The sequence below is a fragment of the Ranitomeya variabilis genome, chromosome 6 (assembly GCF_051348905.1).
Source record: "Ranitomeya variabilis isolate aRanVar5 chromosome 6, aRanVar5.hap1, whole genome shotgun sequence".
NCBI lineage: Eukaryota > Metazoa > Chordata > Amphibia > Anura > Dendrobatidae > Ranitomeya > Ranitomeya variabilis.
The window spans coordinates 195,634,953-195,659,470 of record NC_135237.1 but is presented as its reverse complement, the minus strand read 5'-3'; the positions used below and the strand labels follow the sequence as shown (position 1 = coordinate 195,659,470).

The 24,518-nt window shown below is 41.1% G+C and overlaps 1 protein-coding gene across 10 annotated transcripts in view; it reads left to right on the top strand.

The window, feature by feature from the left end:
• IKZF1 (IKAROS family zinc finger 1) overlaps positions 1 to 24,518 on the top strand; it is a 203,279-nt gene that overhangs the window by 28,592 nt on the left and 150,169 nt on the right. For all 10 annotated transcript variants that reach the window (XM_077269374.1, XM_077269372.1, XM_077269375.1 and 7 more), the window contains exon 2: positions 8,729 to 8,782. In XM_077269374.1, the coding sequence (XP_077125489.1) occupies positions 8,743 to 8,782 (40 nt within the window). In that variant the 5' untranslated portion in view covers positions 8,729 to 8,742. The remainder of the gene's footprint in view (positions 1 to 8,728; positions 8,783 to 24,518) is intronic.

Here is a 24,518-nt window from a genome sequence, read left to right as displayed (position 1 = left end):
AACATTTGCCAAAATTGCAATATTTTCACAAATTGTCATATCAAACAAATTTACCACTGTATTGAAGAACAATATGTCATGAAAAAAACAATCTTATACCGTAATCACTGGAATCTGTTGAAGCGTTCCAGAGTTATTACCTCATAAATTGTCACTGGTCAGATTTCTAAAATTAGGCCTGGTCATCAAGGTCAAAATTAGCTAACTAAGGGTTTAAATATTTTTTCCCTGTTGAGCAACATTTTTAATTGAATCATACTCCTGTGTTCTGACAAGTACAGGGCTCCCCGGTGTTCTTTTTATTTCTTTTTTAGAATGTCTTACCTAATGATGGTGAGAAAATGACTCTTGGATTGGGCTGATTCAGATTGGCAGGCCTGCGCAATAGAAGGAATTGCTACACTGCCCATACAAGAGGAAAGAAACAGTCTGACTAAGCTCCTGATTTTATGTACTTCTGACATAGTACAGATGAGGCTGGTTTCACACGTTCTGATATTTCCGGTACCAGAAAAACACGTACCGGAGATATCCGTGTCAGTGTGTCCATTTGTCAAATCCGTGTGTCCATGTGTACCATCCGTGTGGCATCCGTGTGCTGTCTGTGTGTCCGTGTCTAGAAATAATTTGTTTAAATTTTAACCCTATGACTTTAAATACGCACACGGACAGCACACGGTCGCCATCCGTGCGCAGTACGTGTTTACATGGACCCATTGACGACTTGACTTTCTCATTGTACAACTGACCACTTTAATTTAAATTGAAAAATTGTTATGTTTTGTGCAATCTGTCAAACTAAAATGTTTTTTTTTCCATGGGATTTCACCTTAATTTGCTTGTAAAGTATTGTTAAAAATTCTCCACTAAGGCTTTTTATGCTAATGCCAGTGGGCTTGTGTTGTTACTTTCTCTATTGATGGATATAGCTCGTTATCTGAAATCATTGTGAATTCCACTATGTAACCTCTTTTAATTTATCAAAATTCACATGACAACATGATGCTAAAATATTCATCTGTCAGGGTCGTACATAGAAATCATGGGCTCCATAAAAGAAGTTCTGTTTCCCCCCAAAAAAATGAAAAACAAAAGAAGAAAACCTTAATATTCAGTGGGGTCACAGAAGAGCATATCTCACAACTTTGCAGCCTTAACAAAGTCAATTTCCTCCTATATACAGTACAGACCAAAAGTTTGAACACACCTTCTCATTTAAAGATTTTTCTTTATTTTCATGACTATGAAAATTGTACATTCACACTGAAGGCATCAAAACTATGAATTAACACATGTGGAATTATATACTTAACAAAAAAGTGTGAAACAACTGAAATTATGTCTTACATTCTAGGTTCTTCAAAGTAGCCACCTTTTGCTTTGATGACTGCTTTGCATACTCTTGGCATTCTCTTGATGAGCTTCAAGAGGTAGTCACCGGGAATGGTCTTCCAACAATCTTGAAGGAGTTCCCAGGCCCTTTTGCCTTCACTCTGCGGTCCAGCTCACCCCAAACCATCTAGATTGGGTTCAGGTCTGGTGACTGTGGAGGCCAGGTCATCTGGCGTAGCACTGCATCACTCTCCTTCTTGGTCAAATAGCCCTTACACAGCCTGAAGGTGTGTTTGGGGTCATAATCCTGTTGAAAAATAAATGATGGTCCAACTAAACGCAAACCGGATGGAATAGCATGCCGCTGCAAGATGCTGTGGTAGCCATGCTGGTTCAGTATGCCTTCTATTTTGAATAAATCCCCAGCATTGTCACCAGCAAAGCACCCCCACACCATCACACCTCCTCCTCCATGCTTCACGGTGGGAACCAGGCATGTAGAGTCCATCCGTTCACCTTTTCTGCGTCACACAAAGACACGGTGGACTCATCAGACCAAAGCACAGATTTCCACTGGTCTAATGTCCATTCCTTGTGTTTTTTAGCCCAAACAAGTCTCTTCTGCTTATTGCCTGTCCTTAGCAGGTGGTTTCCTAGCAGCTATTTTACCATGAAGGCCTGCTGCACAAAGTCTCCTCTTAACAGTTGTTGTAGAGATGTGTCTGCTGCTAGAACTCTGTGTGGCATTGACCTGGTCTCTAATCTGAGCTGCTGTTAACCTGCGATTTCTGAGGCTGGTGACTCGGATAAACTTATCCTCAGAAGCAGAGGTGACTCTTGGTCTTCCTTTCCTGGGGCGGTCCTCATGTGAGCCAGTTTATTTGTAGCGCTTAATGGTTTTTGTCACTGCACTTGGGGACACTTTCAAAGTTTTCCCAATTTTTCGGACTGACTGACCTTCATTTCTTAAAGTAATGATGGCCACTCGTTTTTCTTTACTTAGCTGCTTTTTTCTTGCCATAATACAAATTCTATTCAGTAGGACTATCAGCTGTGTATCCATGAGACTTCTGCACAACACAACTGATGGTCCCATTTATAAGGCAAGAAATCCCACTTATTAAACCTGAGAGGGCACACCTGTGAAGTGAAAACCATTCCCGGTGACTACCTCTTGAAGCTCATCAAGAGAATGCCAAGAATATCCAAAGGAGTCATCAAAGCAAAAGGTGGCTACTTTGAAGAACCTAGGATATAAGACATAAGTTCAGTTGTTTCAAACTTTTTTGTTAAGTATATAATTCCACATGTGTTAATTCATAGTTTTGATGCCTTCAGTGTGAATGTACCATTTTCATAGTCATGAAAATACAGAAAAATCTTTAAATGAGAAGGTGTGTCCAAACTTTTGGTCTGTACTGTAGTTTCCATATAGTATTTTTTGCACCACATAGTCCTCCATACAGTGTAATTGCCAAATATAGCGCTTCATACAGCATAATGTAATGTAATGCTCTATACAGTATAATGGACCTACTTAGTATAATTAGCCCCACATAGTGCTCCATAGAGTAAAATGGGCCCCCACATATTCAGTGTAAAGGGCCCAACATAAAGCCCATTACAGTATAATGGGCCTCATATAATGATCCATACATAAAAAAAAAAATCCACTGCTCACCACTGCTCGGACTTCCTCATCGTTTTCTGACACATTGCACTGCTCGCCACAGAGGGAGCGCTGTAGTATTGTCATTGCGCCCTCTGCACTGAGATGATAGAGCTCAGACGCAGAGGGGGAACGATGGGAGAGGGAGCGCCAGCTGACAGCTCCCTCTCCCATCTTTGTTATCAACTGTTTTGGCATCCAGGATGCTGAAACAGTTGTACATACAATGCCGCCGCGTGGTGTACCTCCATTGTCGGTGCCCCACTGCTGTCTGGCTATCTATCTACCTATCTATCTATCTATCTATCTACCTATCTCTCTATCTATCTAGATCCAAATTGAAATTTGAAGCAGCACAAAAGTTAATAACCGTAGAAGGACTTCAAGACATCCACTCTCCAAGTTTTGAATATAATAATAAAAAAAAGGCAGCACTCAATCAAAATAATTATGCAAAAACAGTGGACTTATATTAGCCCATGTGGCAACATTTCGGTCCTAATGGAACATTTTAAATCCTATCTATCTATCTATCTATCTATCTATCTATCTATCTATCTATCTATCTACCTGTCTATCTATCTATCTATATTCAAAAATATACAGTAGCTACAGTACTAGTAGAGGCAAAAAAATATAAGTGGGTGCAAAGCCTCCCAGGCAAAACCAAACGTCAATTTGTGTCAAAAAGATGAAGGCAGCATGCCAAAGTCCAATATTGAGTGGTTTATTGACCCATGATAAAAAGGGGACGTTTCGTTCCAAATGCTTGGAACGAAACATCGAAATGTTATCATGGGTCAATAAACCACTGAATATTGGATTTTAGAGTGCTGCCTTCATCTTTTGAACATATCTATCTATCTATCTATCTATCTATCTATCTATAATCATAAGTAATCATGTATTACTTCAAAAAATATATAAATAACATTTAGCACAAGAAACATTTTTAATCTTTCAAGTACTGGTAAAGATCATTTTGCAACACCACACACAGGATAAAAAGCAGAGGAGGCAAATGAGCACAGGAAATGGTGTTTTCCTGTTTATTTTAAATACAGCTAGGTGTGAAACTTAGCGTCAAAGAAAGAATTAAAGAAAGTTAACAGAGGAATAGAATTGTCATTATACTCATTCCTTCTACCCCTTCCATGTATATGTTTTTAATTAATCTTAGGATCCCAACATCTTCATCTACTCCTTGACAGCTGTTGCTAAAGGTCCTGAAAAGGTTTGGTCTGACTAACAAACAGTGAAATAACTGTAGTAGAGAATTTTAAGGGATTCTGTCAGCTCATAATGACTGTTCAAACTATGTCCCTGCGCTCAGTGCTTCATGGCGGAGCTAGTTATATATATATACACCTTTCCACTTGCTTGTTTTTCCTCAATTTCCATACCCCCGTCATCTTCTTTGATTGACATCTCTTGTTTCACAAAGCCAGAGAAGATAAGAGATAAAAGGAAACCAAGCAGGTGGGAAGATGTATATAAATGATAGGCCACCATAAAGCACCGAGCGGCGGGACTTGGTTTGAACAGTCATCTTGTGCTGACAGTCTCTTTAAAGGGAATGCACATGTGAACAGTTTTGAGAGCCCTCCGGTAGACATGGTCCATCTATGCATTATGTGGATAGCCATCAAATAATGCTGTTTTCCTTGCAGTTACTGGATAACTTAGTAGTCACCTTAGTGTAATTATTACCGTACTTACAGATGATCTGTTTGCTGATTTCACAATACAGACATTTTTAAATAAGGTGTACTTACTTTGAATATGTATGTCAGAATAGCTGTATAATCATTTTGGGAGTTTTAACCGTAATTAGCAGGATTTCCCCACCAAACTATTTATATTCACATGTAACTATTTCTAAGACAAGTCCAGCTATACCTTTTGCTCAGACAGTTTGTACCTCTGTTGCCAATAAATCAGCATTTGAATTGAAGTGTAAATAAGAATGAGGTGCTTTTGGCAAGTGAAATCTCTTCCCAAGCCTCTGTCACACCATCCATTTTCCCCTCCCAGTGCTGCCTCCGCTTGTTTGACTGGCAGGTGCTTTGCTTGAAGTCAAACAGCAAAGGAGCTGTCAATCAAGCACAGGAAGGCAGCACTGGGAGAGGAATAGGGCCATGAACACATCTATTGTAGCCATGATGGATTCTAAGTGAAAGAGAAGACTGCAGCACTGCAGGTTAATCGAGGTTGAAATTGTGCATGTCTGGTGAATAGACCCCTTGGTGAAGCTGCAGTCCTGCATTTTTTCTTTTACTTGGAATTTTGTTGTTTCCCTGGATCGGGATACTTTCCTGCCTGCATCCAAACTGGATATGTAAGCTGGATCATAAGCATCTGCTTCACTCCATGTTTCTGCAAATGAATCTTCTGATATAGCAATATACTGATATAACTCACAGGGTTCTTGTTTTCAGCCAGAATTTCCTGGGCAATGTTAACACTAAGGCCGGGATCACACATGCGAGAAATACGGCGGAGTCTCGCATGTTAATACCTGGCATTGCCGCCGTCACTCAGGAGCGGAGCGTGCGGCCGCATAGCAATACGTGCAGCCGCACACTCCGCTCCTGAGTGACGGCAGCAATGCTGGGTATTAACATGCGAGACTCCGCCGTATTTCTCGCATGTGTGATCCCGGCCATAGACCAACATCCCCAAACTACTGGATAAAATGTTTTGTCAAAAATGATAATACATGTTTTTTTACAGCAATCATTGTCAGAGCTCCATTTATTGTCACAGTTTCTATGGAAAACTGAATTCATGATGTCACTGTTTGTGCGTTGAACATGTGGTGCAATTAGCACAGTTTACATCAAAACCGCAACTAATAGTACATGATATTTGTTTTTTTTAAAAGCACTAACTGCTACGTAGATGAGAACATTTATGCTGTGTAATATATCAAAGGATACTTTCTATATTTAGTAAGTGATCCAAATTGAATTGGTTATATCAGCTGCTAATTAATCGCTTCCTTGGTCACAGGTGATTTACTTCTGAGACTAGTGATTGGCTGCTGCAGTCACATGTGGTATATTGGCTCCATTGTTTGAAGCCAGTGTAACCGTATATCAGCAGGGAGCATCAGGGACCCAATCCTGAAATGGAGGATGAGGGTTTAGTTTTTAATTGGCACCATTGTTGAATACTCAGAACTACTTGATGCTTAGGTGTCAGTTGTATGTTATACAATAGAAAGGAAAGGAACCGCCTCACCTTCCTGCAGCTTCAATCTATCCAGCAGTATGTGATCAGCGCTACTGTGAGCGCACAGCAATGCAAAAGTGAAGGTTGATCCAGCTCACAGGATGCCAAATTTCAGTAAAACACCAATTTTCTTTATTCATAGTTGCTTTAAAAACAGGTAAGTGTCCAAAAATGTTAGACTCGGTATGTTTAAGATTGTGTGTGACGTTCAAAAAGTGTCTGGTTATAATATCCAATTTCCCCGTGTTCCTCCCACATTTCCATTATGGACACAGTTCCATTATCACATTTGTGGACACTTAACTGTTTTTAAAGCAACCCTGATTAAAGAAACTTGAAGTTTTATCAAAACTTGGCGTCATGTGAGCTGAATCAACCTTCACTCTGTCAGTTGCATGTTACCAGATATTTGTCTCTAAGGGTGTGTACTTTTTCCCCTGATGGGGTTGACCAATCATAAGCAGTAAACGTGATGTAGAGGAAAAAAAACATGCCTCTACATAAGCTTAAAGCAGGCTCTCTCTTTTGTGTGGCATATAGTGACAGACAGCTCTCATTTAGCAAAGCTGAGTGTAATTACAAACCTCCATCTTCTCATGGCGGTCAGTGTGGGGGGAAGTGGATCTGACTGCCATTCGATTAAACTTGAAAGTGTTTATAATCAGAATCCGCTCTATTGTATCTCCCTAGCCCCACACTGACTGCTGTGAGATGAAAGATGGAACGGTTTGTTCCATCTCCTATTGAAATGCATTAACAGCACCTTGCAATCACGTCACAGTTGCACCCACCTCCATGTGTTCAGCTGCATTTATGCTCTGGACATTAGGTCACTGCAGCATCTAAGGGAGTTAATGACTAGGATTGGAGTCATGCAATGTACAGAAAACACCCGCTTTACCAGTGCATGCTCAACTTTCAGCCTTTGCCATCCCAAAATATCTATGACTCTCACTACACAGCTATAGTACCATAAATACATGGCCCATGTCATGAATGGGTGAGACCACCAATCCCAGCAATTTAATGATTTAGATGTCGGGTCTTAGTTGACATAGGAGAACCTTGTTAAAAGGCATGTTCACTGCAGTTTAAAGCAGTAGGGAAAAATTTATAGCCAGCTAGAAAGTCTTCTCTCAGGCTTTCTTGACCTGTAACATAATGCTAATAGGGTGGTTTTAGTACAAAAAAAGGATTGTCATGATAAGGCAACCATTTTGATATAAACCTTTTATTCAGGGAACCTGGGGCAGTGAGAAAGTAGTACTGGATTGCAAACATTTTTTCTTATTATTTAAAAATTGCTACCACTGAGTGTATCTGTAACATATGTTAAAGATATGCTAACACTTACAGTTACCTGTCCAAATGTGCAGTGGTGTTGAATTGAGACAGCATTTTACTAGAAGTGCTCATTATTATTATGTCTATGTAGCAAAACATGTAAAGGTGCAAAAATGTGTAAAAAGTAGAAAAAAAATGTAGAAACTATTACAAAAAAGCAACAGAGATGAAACTTGCTATTTTGTTCAAAAATGTTTTAAATGTTTGAATAAGTTGTTTGGGGATCTGGCTCCAGACACTTGACTGTGTAGCCACCAGATGTGCACTCGAGACACATGAGAATAGCACCACCAAGGTCCTCAGCGCAAACCAAACTTTTTGCTTGCTTTATACCTAGCTACCCTCAAGTCTGTATTTCCCTCGTGTTTCCTTGTACTTGCAACTCAGTCTTCAGAACATTACGTGTTGCAACAGAGGGGCAAGTGTTTCCTACTATTTGTTCCAAAGCTGTGGAGCCATCTGTTAAGTTAAACAGGAAGGTCTGGTTTGTCTCTCTCTCCCGGGCTTTATTTGCTATTTTGGGAGATTCACTTCTCCCTAAGTAGAAGAAGGACAGTATGGTCTGATTATGGGACTCCTTATATGTTTAAGACAAGAGCTTCTGTTTTACCCATCTGCTACTGTTTGAGGTGTATTCATTATTAATAGAGCCAGCGACAGTTCCTGCTCAGATATGCAGCCTTGCTTGGGCAAATGAGACATTCTTCAGCAAATTGCTTTCGTTTTTGATTGCTGATTGTACGCGTGTCACCAAGCTGACTCAAGGTTCATCGATGCATGCTCAGTAAATTAAAAGGAACATAAGTATGGATCAGCCGAGAGAATGAATTCTGTGCCTACAATGACCCAAGGCCATTTAATTTTCTGCTTAATTTTGTTGCAGTCAGTTTGCATTTTGGGTTATTATGCAGTAGGAAATTAACAATAAATAACAAATTTGGTCCTCCTGTGCTACTAATGATATTTCTTCATACATCTTAGTAATTCTGTTTTTTTGATAAAAAAAAAAGGCTGAAGGACTGTTCCTGTCTGATTCCCGGGCAGGTACAGAAGGAAACAAGAGTAAAGGAAGAATAGTTTAATAATTATAGATTTTAGTTTACAATCCATTTAAATAAATATTAACAGTCTTTAAAATTTAATTTACAGATAATCAGAGAAACATGGAAACAGATGAGGCACAGGATATGACCCAAATGTCAGGTGAGGTCAATTTAAAATTATGAGGATACGTTCAAGCTAATCAACTTAATAGTATAAGATTTTTGTTGGTGCAATCATAATTGGCTGAGTTTATCAAACAAAGCAACTGTCCCTTATTAATCCATCGGTTGACCAATATAGAATTGTAACCTTGTAATCCACAGTAATCTTGGCAATATGTATTTTAGCTTTTCACTCCATGAAAAGGCTTTTAGTGTTTACATAGACTTTTCAATTAAAGAGGTTGTCCGTTACTTTTTCATTGATGACCTACTTTTTCAGATAGGGCACTCACTGTCTGATAGTTCAGGGCCCGACACCCCTGCTGATCAGCCGTTCTCATTGTTGGCGGTGGTCACTGGCCAGGAATTCTCGATTGCGTAGCTGCTCCATCTTTTGGCCGCGGCAAGGTACTACACATCCGCCTCCTATTGATTTCAGATTCAGCAGTTTCAGCTGACTCCAAGAACAACTGATCGGCAGGGGTGTCAGATTCGGACTGATCAAACATTGATGACCTATCCTAATGACACGTCATCAATGCAAACGTAGTGGACAACCTCTTTAATACACACACTTGAACTTCTTTCAAATCCTATATGAGGGTAAATGCGATGTAACTAAACAACATTGCAATAATTTATTGAGAACTTTGTCGGGTTTTTTTTGGCTTTAGAAGCCAAAACCAGAAGTGGGCTAAAAAATTGTAAGAACCAAAAGTTGATCTTTATACTTTCTCTGAATTTATGACCCACAAAAAGCTTCAAAAACAACATCAAAGTCCCTTGTTGAAACCTGTATGTGCAGGATTGGACTGGCCCACCTCACTTGCAGAGGTGTCAGTGGATTCACCTTTTCTCCAGAGGTGTAAGTCTCACTCCAATACCTAGCACCAGCACAGCAGGGGAAGGATTGAAAGTGTCACTATGGCTTCTGATTAGCTGACCAGTGCATAGCTGCGGTAGGCTATACCTCTCCTACAGAAGATTGAGCACTATAGATATTCCACACCTTTGACCCATTCCTTGATGACAGTGAGAATTCGGTGAAACATGTTGAAGAGACTTGCTGCATGTCTAAGTTTTATGTAATTAATATTTGCCACTCTATCTTTAGATGACACCTTGGGATGCCATCTATAATACTCTTGATAAGCAATGGCTAAATAATATAGTTGAAACTAAAACAATTTATCTGTAGGGCAAAAATTATTTTATTTATACCCCATCTAATGCATATATTTTATAAAAATACATAAAATTAATAATAAAGATTAAGTTTATGACCTGTTAGTGAGGGGGTCATATTTATTGGGGTTCTGCCCCTGTAGACAACTAAATTCTCATACAGGGTGTTAATCTGACCAATTCCCATTGTCCCTCGGTAAAGCATTTCATATCAGCATTGGGTCTGATGATGACTCCCTAATCAACATAAAACTTAGCACTCAACTTAAGATGCTGGAACAGAAGAATTTATTTTGCAATATACTCAAAACGTTTCGGTTCAACATGAACCTTCTTCAGTTACATATACAGAATTCATGTGATGAATGGGACCGGAAGTCAGTGGGCCACAAAAATTCTATGCTGGGGAACCACAGCCGAGGTATGCAGAGAGAAGTGCTTTAGGAGAGCGAGGTGTAGGCGTGCATGCCGCCAGGCGCGAGTAGCGGTAAACTCCATGTTGAACCGAAACGTTTAGAGTATACTGCAAAATAAATTCTTCTGTTCCAGCATCTTAAGTTGAGTGCTAAGTTTTATGTTGATTAAGTATATGGCGTGGGAGCCTAACTATAGCACCACTTCGTAGCTGTGCTCACAGTGTTGTTTCACATGATGATGACCCCCTGTCACTGCCATGTTAGTCTTCCTGTGGAGCTCAGCCACACGCTGGCTTCCATAGGAGAGCTGAGATTTACCTATGTACAGCAATACTGTGCTATAGCAGTGTATAGTATAACTGATCCAACTATTGTATGATCAAGCCTCTTAAGAGATAGAAAAATAACTAAAATAAAAAAATATGTTTATAAAAAGAAAAAATAAATATAATACTTTATATTATCTGCTATCTATTTATTATCCTGCAAAAAAACAAATGCTGATACTACATTGTTAACAGAAAAATTAAAAAGTTATGAGCCTCGGAATATGGCAAACCCAAAAAAATAGTAAAGCATAAAAAAAATACATAAATTGGGTATTGTCATTATCATATCGACCTGCAGTATAAAATAATTATGTTAAGCTGATTAGAATTGAGAATTGTTTAAGAAAAAAAATCCAGAATTACCATTTATTTTGGACATTCCATCTTTCAAGAAGTGTAATAAAAAATGATCAAAAGAGTTGTATGTTTCTGAAAATGATACTACTGAAAACTGCATCTTATGACGTCAAAAAATAAGCCCTATTACCGCTCATAGACAGAAAATTATAAATGTATGGCCCTCAGAATAAGGCAACACAAAAATAAATGTATTGTGTGTTTTTTATACAAAAGTAATAATAAAACTGCATTCATCTGGTGCTGACCCACAGAATAAAGCTAAAATTTAAAATGTCATAAAGCAATGGAAGAACTGCTGATTTTTTTTTTCTCTTCTTCCTATATCTTTATTTCAGATTTTTTTTTTCTTAAAATACCAGCTCAGGTTTAAATGTTTACAATATTGTTATTGAATTGTGTGATATCGCCATGCATATATCCAGTGGCGTAACTACAAAGTCATGGGCCCCGGTGCGAACTTTCAAATGTTTCAAATGTGCCAGAATATTTTCCACCCAAATTCACATTTTCCCTATTCATTTTCCACAATATAGCTTTGTTGCAATATTGTATAGTCTGACCTCAGTGGCCTAACTATCCGGTGCCCCATCCAGGTATATATTTGTCTCCTGTACTTCCGTTGTTCTGTAATGTATTAAAGAAATTAAACCATTATACTCATCAGGGGCTTACATAGTAGTCATGGCGATCCATATAAGAAGTATAATGCACCCCCATAGTCCTCCATATAATATTATGAGTGTTGTGGGCCGATGCGGCCCACCGCCAGACCACCTATCTGGCATTTGCTAGTATTTCCAGATGACCAGTCCGTTGATTGGAATGGAACTGTGGTCATTGAATGGAGCGGTGGTCTCTTGTGCGCTACCGCTGTACCAATGTCTATGAGACTGAAGGAGGTAACCAATCATTCTTCTCCATGGGCTGCCCTGTGTATGAGGACCCCTAGTCTAGAGATCAGTGGGAACATTGCGATCCCACATATGTCACTGTGTGGAGGGGAGATACAGGTTACCATGGGCCCACCTTATTGAAACATCCAAAAGAGAATGAGTTACAATAAGGGTATGTTTCCATGTTCAGGAAACTCAGCTCTTTGGACGCAGTGGATACCCCGCTCCACCCAAAGCGCCGCCCACTGTTGTATGCGCGGTGATTTCAGATGTGTTCATTGAACACATGCGGAACCACCGCATCGAATTCATAGACTGTGTTATTTATCTTGCGGAGATGAATAGACATGCTGCGGTCTGGAAAGACGCAACGCATGTCCGGTTACGCATGGCCGCCGGATGTGGCCCCGCACGCATAGTGGAGACGAGATTTAATAAAATCCCCTCCACTATGCTGTAACATGTGGACGCTGTGGATTGGATGGTGCGGTTGTACGCAGCGTCCAATCCGCAGCAAATCCTGATGTAATCCGGCATGTGTAAACATACTCTAAGTCATCCCCAGCCCAAGTGAGAAAGGTGGTGACGGTGGAAAAAGGAATCTAGAACTCATCACCTACCACAAGACATAGAGCAATAGGGTCAGCATGCGCCAGGACCACCAGAGTGTGGCACACAGGGGCTTCATAAACATGGCATGAGGGAACCAGGCACTGGACCTAGGGGCTGCACTGCACTGTGTGAGCATCAGATGGCGCCTTATCCGCTCTGTTCTCACCTGCCGAGTATGTGAGCATTACACATCCTGTGTGCTCATTACTGAGCCGCCTCACTTTACTTCCTGGTGGCACAGCTTTGTCGTCAGCTCAGCCCTGTCCCCTCTTACTCTGCCGTAACGACAGCTGCGGCGGCAACTTGTGAAACTTTCCTAAAGGTGTCCGGGGCAGGGGGAGGAGAGGCCGTCACTCACTCCCGGCCAGGTGCACGGTCTTCCGGCTCCAAGTGTTTGCTATGTCCGCTGGACAGGAACAGAAACCTTATAAGAGAAGTTGCTGTAAGCCTGGACTCTTCATGTGTTGGAGGGCAGGTCTGTTTGTTGCCGTGCGGGAGGAATCTCCTGCACGGCAACAGATTTTAACTTTTGCTGGTGTCGGCGTGCATCTGACCCACCGGGCCTCTGATTCCCCGGGCCCGGTCGCAGTGGCAACCGCTGTAACCGTGGTAGTTACCCCCCTGTCTATATCTAAAGAGCTGTCATAAAGGAAACCTGTCAAATCCTTTGTAGCATGTAAACTGTCCCCAGTGCGTTGTTAGATGCAATGTGCATCATTAACACGTTTTTTTCATTAAAAACGATGGTGTAATCATGTGGAAAAAGCACTTTATATAACTATATCGTACCTTCTCATTTAGTCATAGGGGTGTGCTGCATTGGATTCAGTCATGGTTGTTGCTGCCCACTGACATTTGATATGTCAGCCTTAATGATCAGCATGCAGGAGTAAGATGTGTCTTATTCATTAAGTCAAGTTCTGGAGTATATTCATGGCGTAACCTTTAAAGAAACTATTGGGCAGACTTCTACACTTGACCGGCCAATGCTCCATCCACTTTGTGAGGTCTTTTAATTGTATAAAAATGTTCCTACTCTGTTTTACTTCATAAATCTAGCAAACGATTATTGGTACCATAGTGTTATTTATCCACAGTCAAGATGGTATTTCACCAGAAAAACTTAAAACCCACTGTAATGTAAGAAAAATAGAAAATGTTCTGGGTTGCACTACTTTGCAGCATTTGCACCATGGCAGCTCAACACTCTGCAATCTACTCTTCTCTGTACTAGTGGGTAAATGAGGATAATGTGAGACCATCTGTCAGAAAATTAAAAAATTAAAAGGGTTATCTAGGAATACTAAAAAAAAATAGATAAAGGGCATGTCATTATAAATTCCTAAATGCTTTTAATTAGCAAATCGGTTTGTTACCTAAGGAGGTAATCACAATAGCGTTAAAATGGCTGCTGTCTTTTTACTCTTGACAGACGCCTGTCCTAGAATATTAATAGGACTGGTACCTGTGAGCATGTGCAATAGGGAGCTCCACTCTGTCTCTTTATGTGTAGGAAGATTCGCGTCCAGTGGATATTCAGATACAATACAGTACAGTGCCTTGCGAAAGTATTCGGCCCCCTGGAACTTTTCAGCCTTTTCCCACATATCATGCTTCAAACATAAAGATACCAAATGTAAATTTTTGGTGAAGAATCAATAACAGGTGGAACACAATTGTGAAGTTGAATGAAATGTATTGCTTATTTTAAATTTTTTGTGGAAATTCAAAAACTGAAAAGTGGGGCGTGCAATATTATTCATCCCCTTTACTTTCAGTGCAGCAAACTCACTCCAGAAGTTCACTGTGGATCTCTGAATGATCCAATGTTGTCCTAAATGCCTAATGATGATAAATATAATCCACCTGTGTGCAATCAAGTCTCCGTATAAATGCACCTGCTCTGTGATAGTCTCGGGTTTTGTTTGAGGCACAGAAAGCATCATGAAGATCAAGGAACACAACAGGCAGGTCTGTGATACTGTTGTGGAGAAGTTTAAAGCCGGATTTGGATACAAAATGATTTCCAAAACTTTAAACATCCCACGGAGCACTGTGCAAGCAATCATATTGAAATGGAAGGAGTATCATGCCCCTGCAAATCTACCAAGACCCGGCCATCCCTCTAAACTTTCATCTCAGACAAGGAGAAGACTGATCAGAGATGCAGCCAAGAGACCCATGTTCACTCTAGATGAACTGCAGAGATCTACAGCTGAGGTGGGAAAGTCTGTCCATAGGACAACAATCAGTCGTACATTGCACAGATGTGGCCTTTATGGAAGAGTGGCAAGAAGAAAGCCATTTCTCAAAGATATCCATTAAAAAGTGTTGTTTAAAGTTTGCAACAAGCCACCTGGGAGACACATCAAACATGTGGAAAAAGGTGCTCTGGTCAGATGAAACCAAAATCGACCTTTTTGCAAGAATGCCAAACGATATGTTTGGCATAAAATCAACACAGCTCATCACCCTGAAACCATCCCCATTGTCAAACATGGTGGTGGCAGCATCATGGTTTGGGCCTGCTTTTCTCTAGCAGGGACAGGGAAGATGGTTAAAATTTATGGGAAGATGGATGGAGCCAAAGACAGGACCATTCTTGAAGAAAACCTGTTGGAGTCTGCAAAAGACCTGAGACTGGGACAGAGATTTGTCTTCCAGCAAGACAATGATCCCAAACATAAAGCAAAATCTACAATGGATTGGTTGACAAATAAACGTATCCAGGTGTTAGAATGACCAAGTCAAAGTCCAGACTTCAATCCAATCTAGAATCTGTGGAAAGGGCTGAAAACTGCTGTTCACAAACGATCTTCATCAAACCTCACTGAGCTCGAGCTGTTTGCCAACGAAGAATGGGCAAGAATTTCAGTCTCTTGATGTACAAAACTGATAAGAGACATACCCCAAGTGACTTGCAGCTGTAATCGCAGCAAAAGGTGGCGCAACAAAGTATTAAGTTAAAGGGGCCGAATAATATTGCACGCCCCACTTTTCAGTTTTGGAATTTCCACAAAAATGTAAAATAAGCAATAACAACTTCTATCAACTTCACAATTGTGTTCCACTTGTTGATTCTTCACCAAAAATTTAAATTTGGTATCTTTTTGTTTGAAGCATGATGATATGTGGGAAAAGGCTGAAAAGTTCCAGGGGGCCGAATACTTTCACAAGGCGCTGTAGATACCAGTGGAGCTGAGGTAAGAAGAGTCTGCTCACACTGCTGTCCACTCTGACTTTCTGAATGACAATGAGTGGCATAGGAGTTCTCCAGGTCACAGCAGTACAATTTCCTACTGCATATAATCCCAGGCATTGGTCCTAACTGCAAGGACAGGTTTTTGTCAGTATAACAGGATGGCAGCTAGTTTAATTCTATAGTGATTAACCCCCTTGACTAAACTATTGTGATTTGCTAATTAAATGTAAAGCGATTATTTTATAATGACAATTTCCTTCAGTTATATTGTTTTCTTTCTATTCCCATAGAACACCTTTTAAACCCCTTCTCGACATTTGAAGTATATATACATCATGACTAAGTGCACGGTTTGTCAAAGCAGGGAACTTGGTGCCTTCGTCCCGGGGGATGGTGACACCCCTCCCGCAACTACAGTCGCTGTGATTGGCTCTTCATTTCTGAACAGCTAATCGCAGCTTTTCTCAGTGTTTCAGGCAATAAGATTGCCTAAAACACTGATGTCCAGCCTATGAATGGAGCTGTAAGATCCTCAATCATAGACTGGAACCAAGCAATTTTGGCAACACCAGGGCCAGCTCTGATTGATGCGATCGATGATGAGATGAATTGCAACAATCAGAGCACACAGAAACAGTGTGACCTGACAGTGACTGCCCTGTACTTCCTCATTATAGCTGCGGATTTGTTCTTGTTGGTCACTGTGTCACTAGGCCCTGTGGTGCCACAGAAGCCTGTGCATCGCTACTTCTGCTACTCCATCAGATCCTGCTGATCCTGTTGAAGAAGAAAGAAGACTTCCTGATACCTCCCTGATCCTTGCTTGATCTTTCCTAATTCACCTCAATCCCCCTCTCCCCTCTTTCCACTCCCCCCTTTTCACCTTCTCCCTCCTCACCCCCCCCCCCCCCCCCCCCCCATTTGCTGCCGATCACTGATCAGTACTTTATCGCTCAATTTTTGTCGGGACTTTTTTTTTCTTGATTTTTTTTTTTTTACCCACTTTTTGCACCACATCCATGTATGCGTCCTACAGCTGTTGAGCGCGTGTTGATGACTAATATCACCGACAGGCTTTTTGGTAAAAATAGAATGAAGTAAAAAATCATTTAGATTAGTTGATGGGATTAGATTAGGAACAGTAAACTATAACATAGTAAATCATCATCTACTAGAGTGTTTTTTACTGAATTAAGTTAGTGTCAGATAGTGAAGTGTAAAAAAAAAAAGTAATTTAGTTGATAGAAATAGATTAGGGTCAGTAAAAATATGTTGAAATAATTTTCGTCTACTACAGTACTATTGAATTGGGTTAGGGATTGTGTCAGAGAAAAAAAAAGAATCAGATCCATACGTCCCACAGCAGTCGAGCGCTAATTACTGACGCAAATCAGCGTGATCAGCCTTAGGTTGTTCAGTTGTTGGGGTTTTTTTTGTGAAAAGAGAATAAAAAAAAATTAGCTTAGGGACAGTAAAACATACTATAATAAACAATATTTTTTACTGAATTGAGTTAGTGTCAGCGTGGAAAAAAAGATTAATCCGTGCGTCCTACAGCTGTCGAGCGCTGACGCACATCAGTGATGGTCCTCCAGTTGTTGCTTCTTTTTCTAGCTTCAAAAAGAATAAAAGAAAAATTATCTTAGGGACAGTAAAAATATACTGTAGTAATCGGCAATTACTACAGTATTTTTTACTCAATTGAGTCAGGTTTAGTGTCGTTGCGGGCGCCCAGTAATTTGTTTTTTATTGACGTCCGTTTAGTAAGTTTGTTTTTTATTTTGCTAATTTTTATACTTTTCTTTCTATATTCTGTTCTTTTCTAAATCAAAAAAGAAGTTTACACCAAGCACTTACACACATACCTGAATAACATTTGGTACACAAACAACACATACGTTCCGAACCCTATATTCAGCAGAGGAGGCATATGCTTTTCTTGCCTCCGACACTGACCTTCCTTTATTTTTCCTCCACCTCTTCCTCCTCTTCCTCTAGTTATACCGAACTGCCATGCAGATGCCCCAGGACAGAAACTGAACCAGTGCCTGCCATTACTGACCCTGGTATGGACCTTAGCTCCCAAATATTGTGAGCCACAGATTCCTAATTTTGTACCACAAAATCAGAAATCCAATTTCACACAACCAGCCTCACTTTTTCAAAGTCTTTTTCTCTGAGGAATTTGGAAATCTCATGGTGTCGCAGACAAATTTGTACGTACCACAATTTTTATCCCAAAATCCGACTTCATCATTTGCCAGCTAGACTCCTGTAGACACAGTAGAAATTATGACGTTTTGGGACTTGGGTTATTTACATGGGATTAGTGAAGAAGCCAAAAATTCAGCAATATTGGAGTGTTGATGTTTTGTATTACACTTCAGTGTTCCACATCGCTATGGCACAGACACACCTTGAGGCCATCCACAAATGCTTTCATTACAGTGATAATGCATGGCGTCGTCCCTGAGATGACCCCAACTTTGCCCAACTTTTCAAAGTTTGGCCGGTCATTGAGCAGTTCAGCATCAATTTCCGGCCAGATACGGAATTAAACTCTACAAGCTGTGTGAGAGTACCTCTGTGTACACCGATAGGTTTAGAGCTTATGAAGGGAAGGAAACCGGTATTCAACCCCCTGAGTGCCCCCCCCCCAAGTGGAAAAATTGTGTGGGATTTAGTGCACCCACTGCTGGATTAAGGTTATCACCTCTATGTAGATAACTTTTATACCAGTCCCCACTCTTCAAGTCCCTCTCTGCGCGAACTGCCGCAGCCTGCGGTACTGTCCATAAAAATCAAAGAGGCCTCCCTAGGACACTAATTGTGCCTCTGATCAGTTTTTGCAACAACATGCTTGTTCTCAAGGACAAGAGGGATGTCCATTTCTTGTCCACAATACATGTAGAGGTACAAGGTACCTCTACACAGGTCTCCAAACCAGACTGTGTACTGGGGCACAATAAGAACATTGGGGGAGCTGATCTCTCTGATCAAGTCCTCCTGCAATAGACGTACATCGTACAGATGACAGTGTAAAACGCTTTCGTGCTATCACAATGTGCAGGTCAGATAGAGACTTTCCTTCAGTTCCAAAAAGTAGTGATCAAGGCCCTAATATTTGGCAGTCAGTGAGGAGTGGGCTCCAGTACTTCCAGAACTGAAAGAGTCCATGTTGTACCATGGCAACATTTCCCCAGTGAGGACCCTCAAACTGGAAAGAGAGGAAGGTGCAAAGTCTGTTACATAAGGGGGATACAAAAGGACACCATTTATCAGTGTGTCACCTGCTCTGACAAACCTGGCCTGTGTACGACAGGTGATTTTAGAGTCTACTACTCATCCATGGACTAATAAATTTATTTTTGACTTGCACAACTCACATATGCCAACTTTATGCACTCTACACTACTCACGTGTGCCAACCTCACGTACACTACATAAATCAAGTATGCCACATTAAAAAAAATCACATGTCAAGAAAACACTAGATCAATTTCAATATAGGGTCACTAGAGGGGGTTTCCACTGTTTAGGCACATCAGGGGCTCTCCAAATGTGACACGACGCTCACAGCCCATTCCAGCCATGTCTGCATTCCAAAAGTCACTCCTTCCCTTCCAAGCACTGCCGTGCACCCAGACAGCTTTTTTCCTCCACATATCGGGTATTGGTGTACTTAGGAGAACTTCCACAATAACTTATGGGGTCCAATTTCTCCTGTTACTTTTGTGAAAATAAATAAATTGGGGCTAAAAGATCATTTTTGTGGCAAAACGTCTGTGAAGCACGTGGAGTTTTAAAGTGCTCACCAGACGACTAGCTAAGTTCTTTGAGGGGTCTATATCAAAATGGGGTAGCTTGTGGGGATTTCCACTGTTTACGCACATCAGGGGCTCTCCAAACGCAACATGGCATCCGCTACCGATTCCAGAAAATTTTGCACTGAAAAAGTCAAATGGCCCTCCTTCCCTCTCGAGTCCGAGAACCGGACTGGGACCGCCCCTGGGTGAGTATAATATAACCTCTTTTTCTCATCTTTCGGGATACATCGGGGGCTTATCTACAGCATTACAGAATGCTGTAGATAAGCCCCTGATGCTGGTGGGCATAGCTCACCTTCGATTTTGGGGGTGACAGGTTCCCTTTAATTTTCATTTTGTATTGCATTTTATTCTTTTGGTAAAATGGTGTTGACACATAGAAACATATTCCTCTTCCTTGATTTTTAGGTTTAAAACAGTATTACGGTTCCTTTACCCAAAGTATAAGAAAGTCACAAGGGTAGAAGGAATGTTTTCATGGTTTTATTAAAAATAAATTAGCAAAGTGAGCAATTATTTCCCTATGTGAAAACTGTAAAATTCATAAAAGGAGAATTGAAAGTAGATTTTTTTGGCTAACAGCAGACTGCAATCAAGATACATTCTACACACCCCTGCTAAATTGCTAGGTTTTTGTCATGTAAAACAAATCATACAAAGATATCAGTTCATAATTTTTTGCACCTTTAATGTCACCAATGATATGCACAATTCAATTGAAAAATAAACTTAAATATTAGCGGAAAAGAAAAAAAAGAACTAAAATAATATGTCTGCATAATTATGCACACCACTAATTCACCACCACACATTAATACTTTTCACGTACCCTTTTGAATTTATAACAGCATTCAGTCTTATTGTCACCATGGCACATTTAGAATTGACAATCTTAGCCCACTCTTCCTCGCAGTAGCAATGCAAATCTGATTGCGAGGGCATTTCCTGTGTATAGTCCTCTTCAAGTCAGCCTACAGATTTCAATTGGATTAGGGTCTAGCTGTGGCCATTCCAAACATTTTACCTTGTTCTGAGAAGCCATTCTTTTGTTTATTTGGAAATATGCATAAAGTCAGTGTCATGCTGAAAGGTGAAATTCATCTACAGCTTTTTAACAGCCTGAAGGTTGTGTTGCAAAATTGATTGAAATTTGGAACTGTTCATAATTCTCTGCACCTGGACTAAATCCTCAGTTCCAGTTGCTGAAATACAGCCATAAATGTTAATGGTGCCTCCATTACTGTGTGCATAGCGTTCTATTTGTGATGTGCAGTATTAGCTTTGCAGGAGATTGTTGTCACATGCAGTACTTGCCAGAAATTCCTACATCTCCTGTACTGTTGCTGTAGGCCTCTTGGCTGTCTCCTGGATCAATTTTCTTCTTGTCTTTTCATCAATTTTTGAGGAACGTCCAGTTCCAGGCAATATCACTGTCTTGTCAAATTTAAGCCACTTCTTGATGACAATTTTCAAAAAGTCCCATGGTATGCATTGGATATTTTATTTGTACCCTTCTCCTGACTAATAACTTTCAGTAATGAGATTAATTTGCTGTGTTGTAAGTTGTATATAGACCATGGCTTTTGGTGTACTGTATTTTTCAGACTATAAGACACTCATTTTTCTCCTCCAAAATGTGGAGGAAGATGGGGGTGCATTTTATAGTCCGAATGTACCTGCTCTGGCTGAGGTTGGGGAGTTGCAGCGGTAGAGCAGCGGGTCACAGGAGCCGGCGGCTGCAGCTGACTCCTGTGTCCGCTGCTAAAAGAAATGAATATTCACTGCATTCCACGCCCATGGGCATGGAGCCCAGTGAATTTTAATTTCTCTTTAATAGCAGACACGCTGTTAGCTGCAGAAGCTGGCTTCCTGCAGCTGCTGGGCATTTGCGTGTGCGTGCTACTTAAGGGAATTAATATTCACTGCTCTCCACTCTCATTGGCTTGGAATGCAGTGAATATTCATTACTTTTAGTAGCGGGCACACGTGAATGCCCGGCAGCTGCAGGAAGCTGGCACCTGCGACTAACACTGTGTCCGCTATTAAAGAGCAATGAATATTCACTGCTCTCCAGGCAGATAGTGCTGGTGTGGAGAGCAGTGAGTATTCTGACTTCTGTCCTTGGCTTGTAATCAGCGCATGATGTCCCTGCCATGTGCTGCTTACAAGCACAGATCAGCTGCTGGCATCGGAACAAGAGGCTGCGAGGGAGCGCAGGGAAGGTAAGTATAATGGTTTATGTTTTTTTAAGTTTTTCTGATGGGGTCCATGCATACCAGGATAAGGATGGGGCCATGCATACCTGCACCGAGATGGGGGCCCTGCATACCAGGATAGGGATAAGGGTGCCCTGCTTACCAGGATAGGGATGAGTGTGCCATGCATATCAGAACAGGGATGAAGAGAACCATGCCTGCCATGATGGGGATTAGGGGGCCAAGCATACCAGGATAGGGATGAGGGGGCCATGCTTACCAGGATGGGTATTAAGGGGCCATTCATACCAGGATGGAGATTAGGGGGCCATGCATACCAGGGTAGGGATGAGGGGGCCATGCTTACCAGGCTGGGTATCGTGGCCATGCAAACCAGTATAGAGATGAGGAGGACATGCATACCAGGGTAGGAATGAGGGGGCCATGCATACCAGGGTAGGGATGAGGGGGCCATGCATGCCAGGATCGGGATGAGGGAGCCATGCATACCAGGATAGGGATGAGGGGGCCATGCTTACCAGGATGGGGATTGTGGCCATGCAAACCAGGATAGGCATGAGGAGGACATGCATACCAGGGTAGGGATGAGGGGCCCATGCATACCAGGGTAGGGATGAGGGGATCATGCATACCAGCATAGAGATGAGGGGGCCATGCTTACCAGGATGGGGATTGTGGCCATGCAAACCAAGATAGGGTTGAGGAGGCCATGCATACCAGGGTAGGGACGAGGGGGCCATGCATACAAGGATAGGGATGAGTAGGCCATGCATAAAAGGATAAGGATGAGGGGGTCATGCATGCCAGGATGGGGATTAAGGGGCCATTCATACCAGGATGGGGATTAGGGGGCCATGGATACCAGGGTAGGGATGAGGGGGCCATGCTTACCAGGATGGAGATCGTGGACATGCAAACCAGGATAGAGATGAGGAGGACATGTATACCAGGGTAGGGATGAGGGGGCCATGCATACCAGGATAGGGATGAGGGGGCCATGCATACCAGGATAGGGATGAGGGGGCCATGCTTACCAGGATGGGGATCGTGGCCATGCAAACCAGGATAGGGATGAGGAGGACATGCATACCAGGGTAGGGATGAGGGTGCCATGCATACCAGGGCAGGGATGAGGGGGTCATGCATGCCAGGATGGGGATGAGGGGACCATGTATACCAGGATAGGGGATATTAATACAGAATTGACCAAATTTTTTGCTTCAATTTTTTTTTATTTCCTTTAAAACCTAGGTGCGTCTTATAGTCCAAAAAATACGGTAAATTGCAACTAATACCAATAAGTGTTTTACTGGAAACACTCTAAATTATTGCAGCTGTGTAGTGACTACTATTAAGCATGAATTTAAACATGATTGGCTAATTCTGGACACAACTATATCTCCAATTATAATGATGCAGCCACATTATTTTATTTTATTTTTTTTTTACTTTTCCCATTAAAATTATTTAACCCCTTGGTGACGGAGCAAATTTTGACCTTAAGGAAGAGGCCAAATTTTTAAAATCTGACCAGTGTCACTTCATGTGGTAATAACTCTGGAATGCGTCAATGTATTCAAGCGATATGTTTTGCATTTATTTGTGAAAATTTCAGAAATATGGCGAACATTTTGTAAAATTAGAAATTTTAAAACTTTCAATTTGAATATCCTTAAGTCAGTTAGTCATACTGTACAAAATAATTAATAAATAATATTTCCCACATGTCTACTTTGCATCTGCATCATTTTTCAAACGTCATTTTATTCTGTTAGGATGTTGGAAGGGTTAGAAGTTGATTAACCCCTTAGTGACCACCAATGCGTCTTTTTACTGATCTGCAATATAAGAGACTAGCATCTCCCAACGGGTGACAATGACAATCCAGTAGCTGTCGGCTGTACACCATAGCTGACAGTTTGCTGCATCAGCCACTGTCAGTGTTGGTGCCAACAATAGTTGCTTAACCCCTTAAATGCTGCTGTCAATAAGGACTACAGCATCTAAAAGGTTAACAGGGTGTGGGGGCTCCCTTATTAACTGCCATCGGCGCCCTGAGATCTTGATCATGTGGTCCCAATTTTTGTGATGGAAATTCATGGCTAAATAATGGTCTTAGAGTCTGCCAGCTCTAGCAGCCTGTTCAAAAGTTATCAACATTCATATGGTAAAAATGCACTTCTTCATTCCTGTTATGCCACATTGCATTAATTCCTGAAAAGCACCTGAAGGATTAATAAACTACCTGAAAGCAATTTTGAATATGTTGAGGGGTGCTGTTTTTAAAATGGTATCACTTTTGGGGGATTCCATTATATAGCACCCCCAAAGTCACTTCAAAACTTAATAGGTCCCTAAAAAAAATTGGTTTTGTAAAATTTCTTGAAAAAATGAAAAATTACTCCTATATTATTAAACCTACTGAACGTGGCAGTACCCCATATGTGGATGTACACAAGTGTTTGAGAACACAAAAGGGGTCGGAATGGGAAGGAGCGCTACTAATTGTATTTGTCAAAGACATCTGTACATTTACCTATTCTATTTGTATTTACTGTGTGTAATCCATCTCTTCTGTGATTTTACAGCACGTGGCTGCTGAATTGCTGGCTTTTCTTCTATCTATCTATGTAATATATATACATATACCGCTCTGGCAAAAATTAAGAGACCACCACATCAAAACCCTGTCAT